The 15,890-nt window shown below is 38.8% G+C and overlaps 1 protein-coding gene across 6 annotated transcripts in view; it reads right to left on the minus strand.

Annotated features, from left to right (window-relative positions):
• Positions 1–15,890, minus strand: part of Dgkb (diacylglycerol kinase beta) — a 772,948-nt gene that overhangs the window by 672,071 nt on the left and 84,987 nt on the right. For all 6 annotated transcript variants that reach the window (XM_008828356.3, XM_017796961.2, XM_008828359.3 and 3 more), the window contains exon 2: positions 5,721–5,970. In XM_008828356.3, coding sequence (XP_008826578.1) covers positions 5,721–5,790 — 70 coding nt within the window. In that variant the 5' untranslated portion in view covers positions 5,791–5,970. The remainder of the gene's footprint in view (positions 1–5,720; positions 5,971–15,890) is intronic.

Here is a 15,890-nt window from a genome sequence, read left to right on the forward strand (position 1 = left end):
CTCAGGGATGACCTTGAATAAATCCACTCCCTTTCACAAACCTATGCCTCCTGGGCTTTTGGTAGAGAAGAAGCAAACACAAACAGACCTTAGATCCTGGTAGCAATGAGGCCAGAACTCTAATTGGCAACTGTGCTTCTTCACCCTGCCTTGCATGCAAAAGAAGACAAATTGCAGGACGTGACTGGGACTAATGGATTCTAAATTGCCCTATTTGGGGAAACATTATTTATAAGTTATTTATTGACGTGTCAATCCTCATAAGAAACATGAAGGAATTATTATTGTTTCAACCTTTGTTGTCACTTATCCTGTCAAGGACCCAGGCCAGCTAATCTGGCAGAAAGATTTATTTCCCGGGAGGTGGGGGAGGTGTGCTACCTTCCTCTCAGGATTATTGTAAGGTTTCAAAGAGGTAAATTGTTTATGATAGAGTGGTGAAAATCAATTATTTATAATGATGATGATGATGGTTACTTCATTAAATCCTGTAGTAAACAATATTCTGAGGTGAAATTCTGTATTTCACAGTTGAGAGAGCTGAAACCCAGGTACTTACTGCAGCCTTGCTGTGGTTAATAAACCTTGTGAGCTTGATTGTACTGAAAGGCAGACTAGTAGCACCATTCCATAGACTGGTGGCCAGGTTAAATGGAGGAAAAGGAGATAACTGCTATGTAGGCATTCTCATCTTTTCTCCTCTCTTCCACGCTCTTCCCTTCCTCCTCCTCATCTGTCTACGTCTTCTTCCTCTCTATCTCCTCTCTTTCCTCTCCTCTCTTTTCATCTCATCTCTTCCCTTTCTCTCTCCTCCCCTCTCCCTGAGAAAAGCTGAGATGAAATTCTTATCACAATTACACACAATCTCTGCACCAAATTAGCAGTTATTAAACTATTAGGCAAATGCGCAAATGTATTTGATTCCAATTCTCTCTCTCTCTCTCTCTCTCTCTCTCTCTCCTTGGCTGTCATGGTATGATCTGTTGTGCCCTACACACCTTTCTCTTCTAACTGGCCTAAAACTGAGTCAAAATAAATCCTCCTTTTATTCTCATGTTTTGCTCAAATATTTTGTCTGCACATTAAACTCTACCTGGGTTCCTAAGGCCATACTGTTAGCCACTAAGTGATGCAGGCACCTACGGGAGACATGAGGCAGACTTCTGTGTTAATGTACCTTCCAAGTAGTCTTTTCTTTATTTTTAGGTAAAACCTTATCATGAAAACTAAACATGTCCAGAAGCATTCCAGCATTAGGTTCATCTCTTTGGCCTTAAACTGAGCATGTTTAGGAATGGATGAGCTCCTCTATATAGGCTCCCTGAGCAACATCCCCATGGGATTCCTTTCTTTGGGAAGCCACTGCTTGAAAAGCAACTCCCATGCTATCTCAGGCCACTTTAGGTAATAAATCTTTCTCTATGATTTTGTGTCAGCTGTGCTTATTTCGGCTTTGTACTTGCCAAGAGATGAACCCATTGCATTTAGTTAAAGTTTCCCTCGTAAGTTAAAGAGAAGACTTGGAGTTATTACAATCAAATATTCATTTGGGGACTGGTTATATATTCCATCTGGTAGAGTACTTGCCTGCCACAGATGAAGCCTTATGTTCTATCTCTAGAACATCATAAACTGACCAGTGTAGCACATTCCTGAAATCCAAGCACTCAGGAGGTGGGGTAGGCAGATCAGAAGTTCTTATTCTTGGCTAAATAAGGAGTTTGAGGCCAGCCTTGGCTACATGAAACCCTGTCTCATAAACAAAACAAAACAAAAATAGTTTGCCTGCAAAGCTAATATTCTTTCCCTGAGTCAGTGTGACTGCTTCTTTCCACTTGAAGAAATTGTAGCCTGGATCCAAACATAAGGCATCTTGGTCCTCAATTCACCATAATTTTGCAAGGGTCTACAATGCCAGTTGCTATAAGCAGTATCAAGTTTATGAATGTTTCCTCCCTTAATAACACAATATTTTTCAAAAATAATTTACATGCAATATAACATACATCTATACAGCGAACAAAAGGCTACTCCAAAATGACAATATGTGGGCAGAGAATGAATTATTTGGTATGATACAGTTAGAATATATTGCTATTTGGGACAAAACTTGAAATTTCTTAACCCTTTGCTGAGCCATGAACCACAGCAGGGAGCTCTGACAGACCAATAATGAGATAAGCTCCATTCAGGACACAGCAGGAGTGAGAGCTTTTTATCTTATAACAACAGTCCAGATGACTTTATATAAAGAATGGAGAAGGAAATTGGACTCCCCTCCTACATCTCAGTGAAAACGCTTCCTGTGGAGTGACTCAGCCTGAAACCCCAAACAGGAGTCTGGTCACAGCATGCTGCAGTCAGCCACAGCAGGTCCACATTAGCTGCCTTCAGCATGTGTGGGGACAACACAGAACTTAGGCTGCCAATAGCACCAGAAGTTTCTACCTGGTGAGCAAGACCTAGTTTCATAGCAGGGAAAAGACACTAGATCTTCATGCTCCAAAATGTGGAGCTTTTCTACACGATTATCAAAAATATGTTCAAACAGCCAATAAGACACACTTACTCCCTGTCTATTAATGTAGCAATCATAAACTGGTATACCAGTAACAAGTTGCCAGACGTTTTTCTTACTTCACGTACAGAGTTTATTCAATTTAATACTTAAAATGATTAAATCACATTTATTATTTTCAGTGTTTTATAACTACAGAAAATGAAATATAGAGAGATTAATAAACTTACTCAAATTCAGATATGGAAATGAATTTCAACACACTTGTACTGCTGGCTGCCTAACCAGAAAGGCCATCTCAGTACCACTCTATACATCCTTGACTCATTAAAAGAGAGGCAGGAAGTGAAGAAAGCCATCATAGTTACAGGGTCTATTTCAGCAATGTGGAGACAGTCTACAATCAGATAAGGAACGAGAATGATCTTTGTAGTAATCTCTAGACTCAAATTTGATTTAGTTTTTCTGATTTAGGGTTTCCATAAGCTCATTCGTTCTGTCCAAGTACTCCACAGCCATACTCTACAAAGCACATAAGACATTTATTTAATATTTGAATGTATAGTCTTAACATGCTAGAAATTTAACTTCAGATCAATGACATTTTTTTAGGGAATCACTCATTTAATACATTTAAAATAATAACTTTTTGGAAAGATATGCAAGCAATAAACATCAAGAAAGTTAATCTGATGTTACTTTTCTGACACAATGTATACAAATGTCCTTTTGTCAACCTGGTACTGCAAGATGAAAAAAAAAAAGATCTGATCTTTAAATGTCCAACTAGGTGACCGCATGTACCACATATCATGGGAAGCAAGTGACTCATAACCTTCAGGTGACAAATATTTCCAGTGACTTTTTTGCAATGGTAATTTATTGCACAGGAATGCATTCTACTCATAACATGCTTTGCTTCTTAATATGCAGGAAACTATTTAGAGGAATAAATCTAGAATTTTTCATGTTGTCTTGATGATTTGAGAAAGAATAGCAAATGCAATGATCATGGAATCTGAATTATTTTTTACACCATTCACAATTAACCCATAATTTGTCATCTAGAAAATCCACTTCAATAGCTCTCTCATTTGTATCATTGCTCTGTGCTCCCTAGTTACTAAATATTTATTAATTTTAGTCTCAGTATGCTACAGTTTTCTTTATATATCTACTTACTCTAAGTATTTCCACAAATTGATTGTGAACTGAAGCATTTTTATGGTGTGCAGATGTTTCCCGGCTCACAATGGCTTGACCTATAAATGTTTTTGATGGTGTAGGAGCTGCAGCAATCGGCAGTAGAAACCATACTTCAAATACTGAATATCAATCTCTCTCGCTTTCCCGCTTGCTCGCTCTCGCTCTCATTTTTTATTATTTCTCACAATACTCTCTGCTAGGTTTAATGTCATTTACCGCAATATTTTTAACACAGTTTTCCAGCACAGCTTTATTCATGAAGCATTGCTTATGTTTTCCAACTCCAACTGAACCGCTAAACAATGTAGGCTTTTAAACTTTGCTTGTTACACTTAAAATATTTTATTAAATATAGTTATTAATCCCTCAGTTTCCAGCCTTCATTGCACTCTAAATTCCTTTTGAAGGCAGGGTCCATAGCTGCCCATATTTGCATCTCTTGCAACACCAAGAAAGACTTTTCTTCTTTAAAAAAATGCTCAAAAATGTTTACTTATATGCCACAGCAGTGCTTTCGGCATGCACAAGACTCACATAAACTCAAGACAAACAGAATACCAACAGGGACGGGGGAGGTGGGAAAGAGGTCCCTGCCCTAGGTAAGGGACTATTGACAACTGGTGGCTACTGGGAAAGGGAGAGAGAGTTTTCTTTAAACTTTATCCAGTGTGACACTGGATATCCTGACCAGGCTCCAGTGGATGGATCCACACTGCACAGCATTTGGGGACATAGGTTTGAAGGCAAATATGTGTGTGTGTGTGTGTGTGTGTGTGTGTGTGTGTGTGTGTGTATGTGTGTATACATATATGCCTTCAAGGTTAGGATATATATCTTGACAAGCAGAGAGAACTCTAATAGAACTATAATGATGGACTTAGACCTACTGTGTGCATTCTCACTGTTATTTTCCTTTCTTCACGTGGGACACCTTGGCCACTTAGTTTACATAGTTCTAGAACACTTCTGGGTTCTGCAAGTGGCCTTTTCAAAACACAGATTATTTATGTGGATCATAATAAGAACATCCAAAAGTATTACTATTTGTTCTTTTACACTAATGTTTTCACATTCTTCATAGAAGCCCCTTCTGTGTTCAACCTTCTGCCCTTTCCCTACATTATTCATTTCACGCCTGAGGCACTGCGCCAACAAGCCAGGTCTTCTCTGCAGAATGATCACCAGTTTCTCCAGGCCTCCTCCTTTCACTATTGCATGCTACTGGCTCTTTCTCTCTTGTCTATTTCCTGTCAATTTGCCCTGTCAGTAACCATGGTACTTCCTCCACTCACCATTCTGTCATATTCTCTGTGTGTAATGTTCTTCTACTCAGAGTGTTTCAAGACTTTCAGAGCCTTCTATATATGAGTGACTTCTTTATCTTTCTTATTTTTCTGGGCCCAACTGCTATTCAAATCATAGGCCAGAATTGCTTTATCAAAAAGGACATATTCCTTGAAAATTCGTGGTAAAACAAATTTCTTATAAATAAAATCTTAATGCACATGCATAATGAATGTTACCCGAAACTTTCCTGCCATACAGTGAATTATCATGGTCTACCATTTGTATGAGTGCTAATTGGACAAACTGGTCTAAATTCCTCACATCTCCTTCTCTGCAACTCACCATTGCAATCAGGCACAATTATAAAGAAGCGATGTGTCTATGAATTCCTATTCTTGGTGTTCTTTGAATTGATAGGTTCATAATGTCTTATGTTGCTTTGTTTTATTTCTATACCAGTAGAGTATTTTCCAAGCTTAGTTTTGTATTTAATATCCTAGATTCTTTTAAATTTTTTACTTGATTTAGTTCAACTTTTCCCTTTTTTCATGCTGAAAAGGCAGACTCAAGTTGACCTACTTGTGAACACAAAAGGTATACCTGCATCTGTCCCCAAGATAAACAGGATCCATGATTTGTTCTTATAATCAATCATACCTTGTTTAACAAAAATGCCAAATTTAATCATATTTTCAATATGAATACTTACACTCAGCATATTTCTGAAGTTGAGAAAATTCTGAGGGGCTGAGGTGGGCCCATTTCTCCTGATTTGTCATGGTGGAGATGAGAAGCTCCTTACATACCAGGTGAGGGCTTCGTTTTCCAGGTGTTGGGCAGAGCTCTAAGCGTCAAAGATTGTACAGGGCATGTTTCATGATGAAATACCCAGCTCTCAAAATATGTAGTCTGTCAACATGAACCTGTTGTGTTTGCAGTTTCAGTAATGTGTTAAAGCACTGTGAAAAGAAAAATGTAAGACCAAAAGATTAGCAAAAGGAAAAGATTATTGTACAAAGGAAAATGTTAAGGTTTGAATGCTAAGTATAAAAAAATAAAAGTTCATCAGTCCTAAATAATGCACTCTAAATTTGTGTTATTTTGCATAATCATATTCTATGTTTAATTCCTTCATCATTCTCTAATGGCATGTTACATGCTTTTTCTAACACCAAATCATATAAAGAAATGTAACTAAGACTGTGAAATGTCAAGTCGGGCATGGTGGTGCATACCTTTAATCCCTTTGTGCCCCCTTGGAAGGCACAGGTAGGTGGATCTCTGTGAGTTCAAGGCCAGTCTGATCTACATAGTGAGTTCCAGGCCACCTGGAGCTACAGGGAGATCCTGTCTCAAAAAATAATACACATACACAAAAAAAAGAGTGTAAAAATATGAAGAACATTTTTCTTAGTCTAACTTTATCAAGTAAAGTACTTGTTCAAAATTTTGTTGTTCTTATTGTTGCTTGTGACAGGGTCTCACTGTACGCTTAGCTGGCCTGGAACTTAACCAGGCTGACCTCGATCTCACAGAGATCTGGGTGTCGCTACTTTCCAAGTGCTGGAATTAAAAGTGTGTACAACTGTGCCTGGCTGTGTTGTTACTTAAAGTCCACATTCCAAGAGTGGACAAGAAATCCAAGTTTAACAATCTAGACCCATCATTGTTTAAATATCTAAATATTACCAAAGAATCCTAATGCCCAACTTATTAAATTAATAAGAATCTATAACTTCATTATGGCTCCTTGTACATACAATTTGCTAATGTATTAGATATTTCATAGTAGCTTGAATGGCGCTCAGCATGGGCACCTATATTTGTCATGGCACAATTAAATTTTGGGGGTTCTATAAAAATTTTTATAGCAATCAAATCAGACAATAATTATAGTTTCATAATTTTTAAAAATTTCAATAAATGTGCCAAAGCAATTCCAAATGTCTCAAGAACTTGCTTAATGAGAGTATATGACTCTAGTGTGAATCATGTTTTAAAATAAATCCCTAAGTTGTAGTGAGCTTAGACTTACTGGCAAATCTATAAAGATAAAAAGTGACATCCATCTGGTTTCAGTGTTTTATCAGAGTCTATAATCAATTGCTCAGTATTCAACCAGGTTGGCACTGTGATCTTTATAGAAAATGAAGCTTGGGAAGGATTGCCTGGTTTCTAAAATTGTGTATTGGAAGACTTAAGAATACAGACGTGATTCAGTGAAGCCAGGATACATGTCCTATAGAGGAAAACAAACAACAAAAGTCTTATTCTTTTTAGTCTTACTTGTAAAGGATGCCTATCACCAGTCTTTCAAGGACTAGTTTCTTATTTGATGAGGAAAAAGGGATCCTGATGTGTCAGCAAATTGCTTCTCTGATGCTGTGATAAACACCAAGACCAAAAGCATCTTGGGGAAGAAAGGGTTTATTTCATATTATGGCTTACAACCCAGCACCTAGGGAAGCCAAGGCAGGAACCTGGAGGCAGGAACAGAAGCAGAGACCATACACCACTTACTCGCTTAGGGGTTTGTTTCCCCTGGTTTGCTAAACTATCATTCTTATGCAGCCCAGGCTTGCCTGCTCAGGGATGGAACCACTCACAGTGGTGGGCAGGACCCTCCTACATCAATTCAAAATCAAGAAAATGCCACAGGGGCATACCCACAGGCCAATGTAAAGGATAATTCCTCAGTTGAGGTTCCCTCTTCACAGGTCTCCAGTTTGTGTCACATTCAGGACATATATAATGGATATATCTGTGTCTTCCTCTACACTGATTTCATCCTAACTCTTGCTGCACTCCATTTGCGGCTGCGTAAAACGATGTGCCCTGTCCTCCCCATTCAAAGGGAGAAAGACGATTCAGTCACATTTCACTCAATACATGCTCTCTCCTGGGGCTTAACTGTCAGTGAAGTGATTCAAGGACAGGGTGAAAACAATTGTACCTAACTCATTACAGTAATAATTGGACACTGGTCCCTGTCTGAGTCTGACTCTTCAGCTTTCTTGTCACTTCTACAAGCTAATGATGTCCCTTCAATAAAGAAGTGAAGGCATGCCACAATATCACAAACATGTATAATTATGTATTATATATTAATCAAATATTTTTTAAATTGCAGAAAAGGTGGGCTCAAATCAGTTTTGATCTTTACAACACTAAATCTGTAGAGACAACAATGGCAGTTTACTAATTTATTCTAAAAATGTTAAGCCTCTGGAGCACTAGCCAACATTCTTATCACTAGAGACACAGCACAGAGCAAAACAGAAAAGAAGTAAATGAGTCTAATCCCAAAGTGCCTTAGCTTTAAAGAGAGTTCACATTATGAGTGACACAGTACTCAAAGCATGTGTTCCACCATTCTATCTTCCCAATTCACCACCCTGAGACAGAGGCAAATTGTACTTTTCACTTTTTGTCAACTAGGTGACCAGTATCTGGTAAGTGTAGCACAGACTGAACAAAGTTCACTCAATGTCCATCCTTCTTTGTGTCCTTGGTAACAAAATCCTAGTTTTACTAAGTGAATATATATCCATTTGAATGACTATATTGCCAGGTTCTTGGCATGAAGGAGTGGCAAATGAGATGTGGGAAAAGATAGACTGATGATACAGGAATTTTCTGTTAAATTAACAGGAGATGAGTACCCTGTCAACCATTTTTATCATTGCTTCCTACTTGTTGACATGTTGGCTGTACATCAAGAAGTTTCTTGTACTATGAAGAAAAATATTAGAAAGCAAGTCATTTGCTAAGTGTTTCAGAGAGCAATAAATTAGACTGAGGTAAGAAAATAAGTAATAGCAGAACAAATTAAGCCATTTCCTGTTTTTATGAATAAAGCTTTATTAGAACAGAGACATGTTCATTACAGAATTTAGCAAGAATTCAGTTTTTGGAAAAATAAAATATGATGCTAAGTAAGGAATGCTTCAGTATTATCCTAAAATCAGCAAGGAACAATGTAAAACCTACCAAAGATGGCTAGAAACCTGATGAATCCTGTATTTTGGGAAAACAAATTTGCATTTTCTTCATGTAGTTCTCTTTTGCAATAGGTTTTGAACTCACTGTTTGAGATTTCTTCTTTTCTTACCATGGCCAATTTTCAAACCCTTTCTTTGTTCTTAGATGGTCTAAACTCAAGTATCTCCAGATTGACAATATGACAAATTATCAACAAAATAATTAATTATAATGGCCAATAATGAATCTCACTAAGGTCATATTGCCATTAATTCCATTATGAGGATGCAAATATTAAAGGATATAAGTTAAGTATTTGATGGTAAAATCTTACCTTCCAACAAATACAATGTGATGCTCCTCTATGAATGTATGATTTCAAATGAATGACCAGCTGAGGCCTTGCTGAGTGGACAGTATAATTGTAATGACCTAAACAGTTCAGCGCACCAGTCACTTTAAATTTGAGTTTCTTACGTTTAATTGGTTGTGGTGCTGCTGGAAAATGGTTGCCTTTTAAATCTCTTAACTGGGGGAACCTATACATCTCAGGCCTATCAAAAGATAAATGTAGCTTATATAATATCAAATCCAGAGACACAGCTATGCTTCACGCCTTAGAGGTGTTGAAAATAACTGCAGCACCTTCTCACAGTCTCTGCCACTTCACAAATGGGTAGAAAGAATGTGACAATATTCGATTGGGAATCCCCATGGCGTGTTCACAGATTTCCTGTTCCCCTGCAGAAGGCTTTCTTTAGGCACATAAAAAGAGTGCCAGGAGGAAACCACTGTGCTGGCTTTTGGAAAGTCTAATTCTGGCTTTCTCATCTAGTCAACAGATGTGCCACTTTGCTTAGTTAGTGGCAGGAAATAATTACATTGGAGCAGCTGAAGAAAGCTATTTGGCCCATTATACCTAGGCTGAAAAATATTCTCCGTAATAAAAAGCTCAGTGTCCTCATGAAAAAAATATCTAGTAAGAAATAACTAGATAAATCACTCTATTAGATGTACTTTTTGTTAGTCACAGAATGTGTAGGTGTTAAATAATTATTAGAAGGTACCCTGGCATAATTCCAAATGGGAATAAGAATTGGTCAATATTAAAGCACACCAGAGAACAGATACATGCCAATTTAAGAACACATACAGCAAATTCAAGTTGATGCAATGATGGAAAATGTTTTCTGGATCTCAAGCAATGATGGAAAGTTTTCTGGATCTCAAGAATCACAAGCTCCATATTTGAAGAGAAATTGGCCAGGGGGGAATCCTATGTCTGAGAAAAGATGCATGTACCAACTAATTCCCAGAGTTGTTAAGTGAAAAGTAGAATTAAGTTGAATATAGTACTAATTCTATAATTTAATTTACAACTATTTGTTCATTTAGCTATGAAAAAATATCTATATTTGAGACCTGATGGCATGGTAAAAACTATGCTACGTACTGGGGATACAGTAATATGTGTTAATTGGATATAGTATCTCCTACATCTTGTTTAGGTAAAATATCTATATTAAGTAAATCAACTGCCCCTATAAATAATTGAAAATTATGATGTTACTTTTTAAAATTTTTATTTTATTTTATGTGTATGCACGTATTGCCTCCATGTAGGTAAATGCACCCATTTTGTGCAATGCCTGTGGAGGTCAGAAGAGGCTGTCAGATCCCCTGGGACTGGAGTTATGGACAGTTGTCAGCTGCCATGTGGGTACTGGGATTCGAATCCAGGTCTTCTGCAAGAACAACCAGTGTTCTTAAGCGCTGACCCACCTCTCCAGCCCCCAATGCTACATTTTTTTTAAGGCAAGAGAGTTCTATATAAGAATAAATATGATAGCTTGATTTAATTTGGAGTACTCCAAAAGTAACTAAAGAAAACCATTTGTTTAAATTAAATTATAAAAGCTAACAATTATACCCAAACAGGATCAAGGTTAAAAGTAAAGAAAATATCAGTAATATTAGAATATCTAAAGAAGCTATGTGATTATATCCTGGTGACCAGGAGTACTAGAGCATGAGGGCAGATGGAAATAATAATCAGAACTAAATAGTGAAGACTCTTGAAGAAATTAAGGATAATATAATGTGACATTAGTAAGTTATGAAGCCATGAGAAGGATTCATAAAATCCCTAGTCTGTCTGTTGGAGGACTTACTCTTCCAGTCTCACTGGTCAATTACCTGGTGATAGGACCAGTCCTAGAAAGGCAGATTCACCTTAAGTTATGCTAAATAGACAGGCAGTATACCTGCTATGTTAATGAGGTAGTGAATTTTTCCTGCCTGGAACTAGCTCAGAACCTTCCAGATATTCCTGACAAGCCAGTCATGTCAGTCTCTATAAGTCTGTCTGCCTTTCCTTCAGGAAGGCATAATTTCCCCCTTTTTTTTTCATGACTTTCTTTGCAAACATCCTTTCTTTAAGGCTTTGGGCTGCCCCTAGCATCTTGTAGTATTTCTTTACTTTTTCTCTAAAGCTTCCTTCTCCCAGCCATGTGTCTGACCTCCCATGAAGGCTCTAAAACTGCATGGCTCCATGACTTTATTTCCTTCTTCCCACCATTCACTTCCTCAAGGCAGCTGCCAAAATTACCAGCTCCCGCCCTGAGGATTTTTAAGATTCTAATAAAATTGTAAAAGCTTCCATTTGGGTCCATTCTTAAATTCTTTTATGAATGAGACTAAGAAACCTCTAGGGGACCCTCTTTCTCCCCATTTCCTTATGAGGAAGATTAACTGTTTGATATATATTTTAAGAAGTCCTTCTCATCAGTGGATACATAGGGGACAAGGACAGAACTGAGTAAAACAGTAGGTTGTTCCAACACTGGACAAGCACATGTGTTGTATAACTACAGAAGTGGCAGTCAAGAAGGTGAAGCATGGAAGTCAAGGTGCATTTTTGAAACAGGATTTGATTGTGAAAAATTATCTGAATTCAGGCTGAAGGGGTTTTGGCTCAAGAATAAAGAAACTGGCTGGAGAGATGGCTCGGCTGTTAAGAATGTGTATTGCTATGCTTGATCAAATTTTTGATAATTTTATAAAATATATTTTGATCACATTCAGACACTCTGTCCTATCAGCAACTGCTTTGTTATTACCACAGTTCAATTTTATTATTATTTTTTAAGTCCTATCAAGTCCAACTTATGTTCTCCAAGTGCCCTTCAGTGTGGGTCCATCCCAGGGAGTCTAGTCAAACTACCTGAGGTCACACCCTTAAAGAAAACTGATTCAACCTTTCCAAGTAGTTATCAATTGTTAATAAATCCTTAGTTAGGGTTGGGGCTTCTAACACCCCCTCCTATGCTGGAAATCTGTCTGACTTGACTTTACATAGGTCTTGTGCATGCTTTCACACTTGCCGTGCATTCATATGAATAACTGCCTTGCTGCCTGGAAAACACTGTTTCTTTGTAGTCATTCACCACCTCTGGCTCTAACAATCCTTCTGCCCTCTCTTCCACAATGATCCCTGAGCCTTGGAAGGCAATGGTTTAATAGAGCTGTCTCATTCAAGGCTTAAAAGTATGTGCTTCTTTTACAGAGGACTGAACTTTAGTTCCCAGAGCCCACATCGGTGACTCACAACCACCCGTAACTCCAATTCCAGACAATCGGACACCTTTTTCTGGTCTCTGCAGACACTGTCTCTCATCTTCCCTCCTCCCACTGAAACTCTTCTTCTTCCTACCAAGTCTTCCCATTCTTTCGTGTCTCCATGTCTCCATTGCATGTGTGACCCACTGAGTTTAATTATGGTTGCTTTCATTAGCACATGGGAGAGTTTATTTACTGGAGCAAGAATAACTTATCAGTGGCTACAACACTGAAGAAAGTCACACCTCTTTCCCCAACCACCATTAATTGTCAGTTAAGAGAGGGATGGAGACTCATGACTCCTCCCTCTTTCCATGATGAAATGCTGTGTGACCCAATCTCATGAAGGTCTTGTGCAGGCAGCCACAGCTGCACTGAGTTCATGAGTTAATTGGCTATGTGATGTCCAGAAGACACTATTTCTCAGTACTCTTTCCTAACTTTGGTTCTCACATTCTTTTCACCCCTTCTTCTGCATTGTTATTTGAGCCTTGGGGGCTGGAGAGGGGTCATACAGATGTTTTAATTATGGCCCTTATTCTCTGCCTTTGATTAAATGAGAGCCATCCACTGCAAAAAGAAGCTTCAATGATGAAAGTGAGAGCAGCACTTACCCATGGGTATAGAGATAAATATTTAGCACAGTTTGATCCTATGTCCACATAGCAAAGCAATGTTAGTAGGCTCTACACTAGGTATTCTAGGGACTATGATCTCCCCAGAAATGTGATCTTGGCCAATTTTATGGTGCTAAGCATTAGTTATCTCCTGAGGAGCAGATCTTAAATCAAATCAGAATGTTGTTGGTTACTCCCATAACGTTCATGCCACTACTGCATAAATGGTTATACCAGGCCAGGCCAATAATTATAGCTCACATGATTCACAGGTAGGGAAGACTAGAGAGGAAGGTAGGGCACTGGAGAAGGTATGAAACGAGATAACTAATAGAAAGAATATATGAAAAAGCCACATATGAAGCTATTTTATAAGCTTACTAAAAATATAATTAGATTCTGCTCCCACTGACTCTCCTTGGATCTTTGTCTTGTTCCACTGAGGCTGCCAAAGAACACCTGACTACCTATAGAGAGTTATGCAAATCCCACTGTGTCCATCCCTCTGCTGCCTGAGACCACCTGAGTAGTCAGACTAGAGACTCTTACAGAGTTCTGGAACTAGGCAATCACAGAGAGTAAGTATCTATGAGATGCTTAATCCTTAGTGACACATCTTCAGTGCAACCTCTACACACAGGATAAATATATCTCTCAACTCTCACCAGAAGTTTCCTTATACAGCAGATGGTGAGTAACACAGAAAAACACAATTGGCCAATGTACAGAGAACAACAGGCTGCAGAGTGCTTATCCCTGAATTGAACACCTATTTGTTTTTTAAAAGTATTTATTTATTTATTTATTTATTTATTTATTTAATGTGTATGTGTGTATTGCTTACACGTGTATAAGTGCATTTTTGTTGTGCAATGCCCATGGAAGTCAAAAGAGGGTGTGGGATCCCCTGGAACTGGAGTTACAGACTGTTGTTAGCTGCTATGTGGGTGCTGGGAATTGAACCCATGTCCTCTGCAAGAGCAGTCAGTGCTCTTAACTACTGGGCCATCTCTCCAGCCCCCAGGACACCTATTTCAAACTTTTGCTTACCAAGACTTAGGGATCATTGCTGAAGAGGAAGCAGAAAGATTTTAAGAGCCAGAGAAGGTGGGTTACCACAAGGAAACAGAGTCTTTCAGACAGGTTGTGGTGGCTTAGGTGAAAATGACCCCCATAGACTACAAGTATTTGAACATTTTATCTCCAGTGGTGAATCTGTTTTGGGAGGTCTTAGAAGGTGTGGCTATGCTGGAGGAAGCACATCACTGTGGGTGGGCTTAGAGAGTTCTTAAGCCTTGCAGGATCTCCAGTTGCTCTCTTGCTTCCTGTGCCTGCTTGAAGATATAGAACTTAGCTTCTGCTCCTCCTCCAGCCACTTCTGCCACCATGCCTCCCCACCAAGATGGACTGTAATTCCCCTGGAACCATAAGCTCAAATAAAGTCTTCCTTTCATAAATTGCTTTGGTCAATGTTTCTATCGCAGCAACAGAAAAGTGACTAATACGGTAATTGGTACCAGAGAGTGGGGTGTTCACTGTGAAGAACCCGACCATGTGGGGTTTTGGAGGCATGTGGAAGACTTTGGAAGTCTGGGCTAGAAAAACAGTTGATTGTTGTAAGCAGAGTTTAACAGGCCATTCTGGTAGGCAGCTGCAAGAAAGTAGTACTGAGAACAATGTAGTTCTAGAGGGAAATAAGAACTTAAGCAGCAATTGGGATATTTTGGCAGAGTCTGACTGGACTCGGCCCACAGCAAAAAAGCTTGCCTAAGGCTAAGTTGAAAGCCAAGGACTAATTTCTCTGGCAGAGGACATTTCAAGACAGCATAACTGAGAAATGATGGCATGGCTATTAATGGTGAATATTATATAGTTATACAGTGAAAAAGAGCAAATGGAGCAGGAAGAAATACAGAATGTACAGGATGGATTGAACAAGAGCACTGGGAAGATTAGTGTTGAAGTCAAGGCATGTGCCAAAGGGGAGATTCCCTTTGATAAGGAGAATAAAGCAATTAAAGAAGGGCCTAGAGATTTGCACTTGAACAATGGAGAGAGTGCCTCTAGGGAAAGACCACACCCAGTTTAGCCTCCAACTTGTAAAAGGAAAATGCTGCAGGAATCACTGAAGCTAAAAGCTTCTAAAATGGATAAAGCAGGGCGGAGTCCATCCCAAACTTGCAGTCAAACTTGGCAGTGTCATTCACCTGGTGCTGGCTTTAGAGGCATGAAAGATGCAACAGTGAAGGGGTCATTAGTTATTCCTTCATGCTTTCAGAGAACCTATGAGGCCAGGCAGCATGCAGCAGGGGTTTCCCTGCATAGAGAAGGCCCTGATAAGCTATTGAGTGAAACTGTGAAGATGAAGTACTGATAGTCTCCATTTCCCTTTGAAGCTTCACAAGCCAGGCCTCCATCATCTACAGCTCTTTCAGCATAACTATTCCAAGCTCCACTGCAACAAACTCTGAGCACGCAATGGCTTTTCCAGTCCAAAGTTTCAAACACTTCTACAGTCCTCCCAAAAACACCAAGCTCAGGTCTGTCACAGCAATACCCCACTCCTGGTACCAAATACTGTCTTAGTTTGTTTCTTCATTGCTGTGACAAAACACTCTGACCACTACCAACTTGGGGAGGAAAGGGTTTATTTAGCTTACAAC

Source organism: Nannospalax galili, unplaced genomic scaffold (genome assembly GCF_000622305.1).
Source record: "Nannospalax galili isolate Female #2095 unplaced genomic scaffold, S.galili_v1.0 scaffold452, whole genome shotgun sequence".
NCBI classification, from domain to species: domain Eukaryota; kingdom Metazoa; phylum Chordata; class Mammalia; order Rodentia; family Spalacidae; genus Nannospalax; species Nannospalax galili.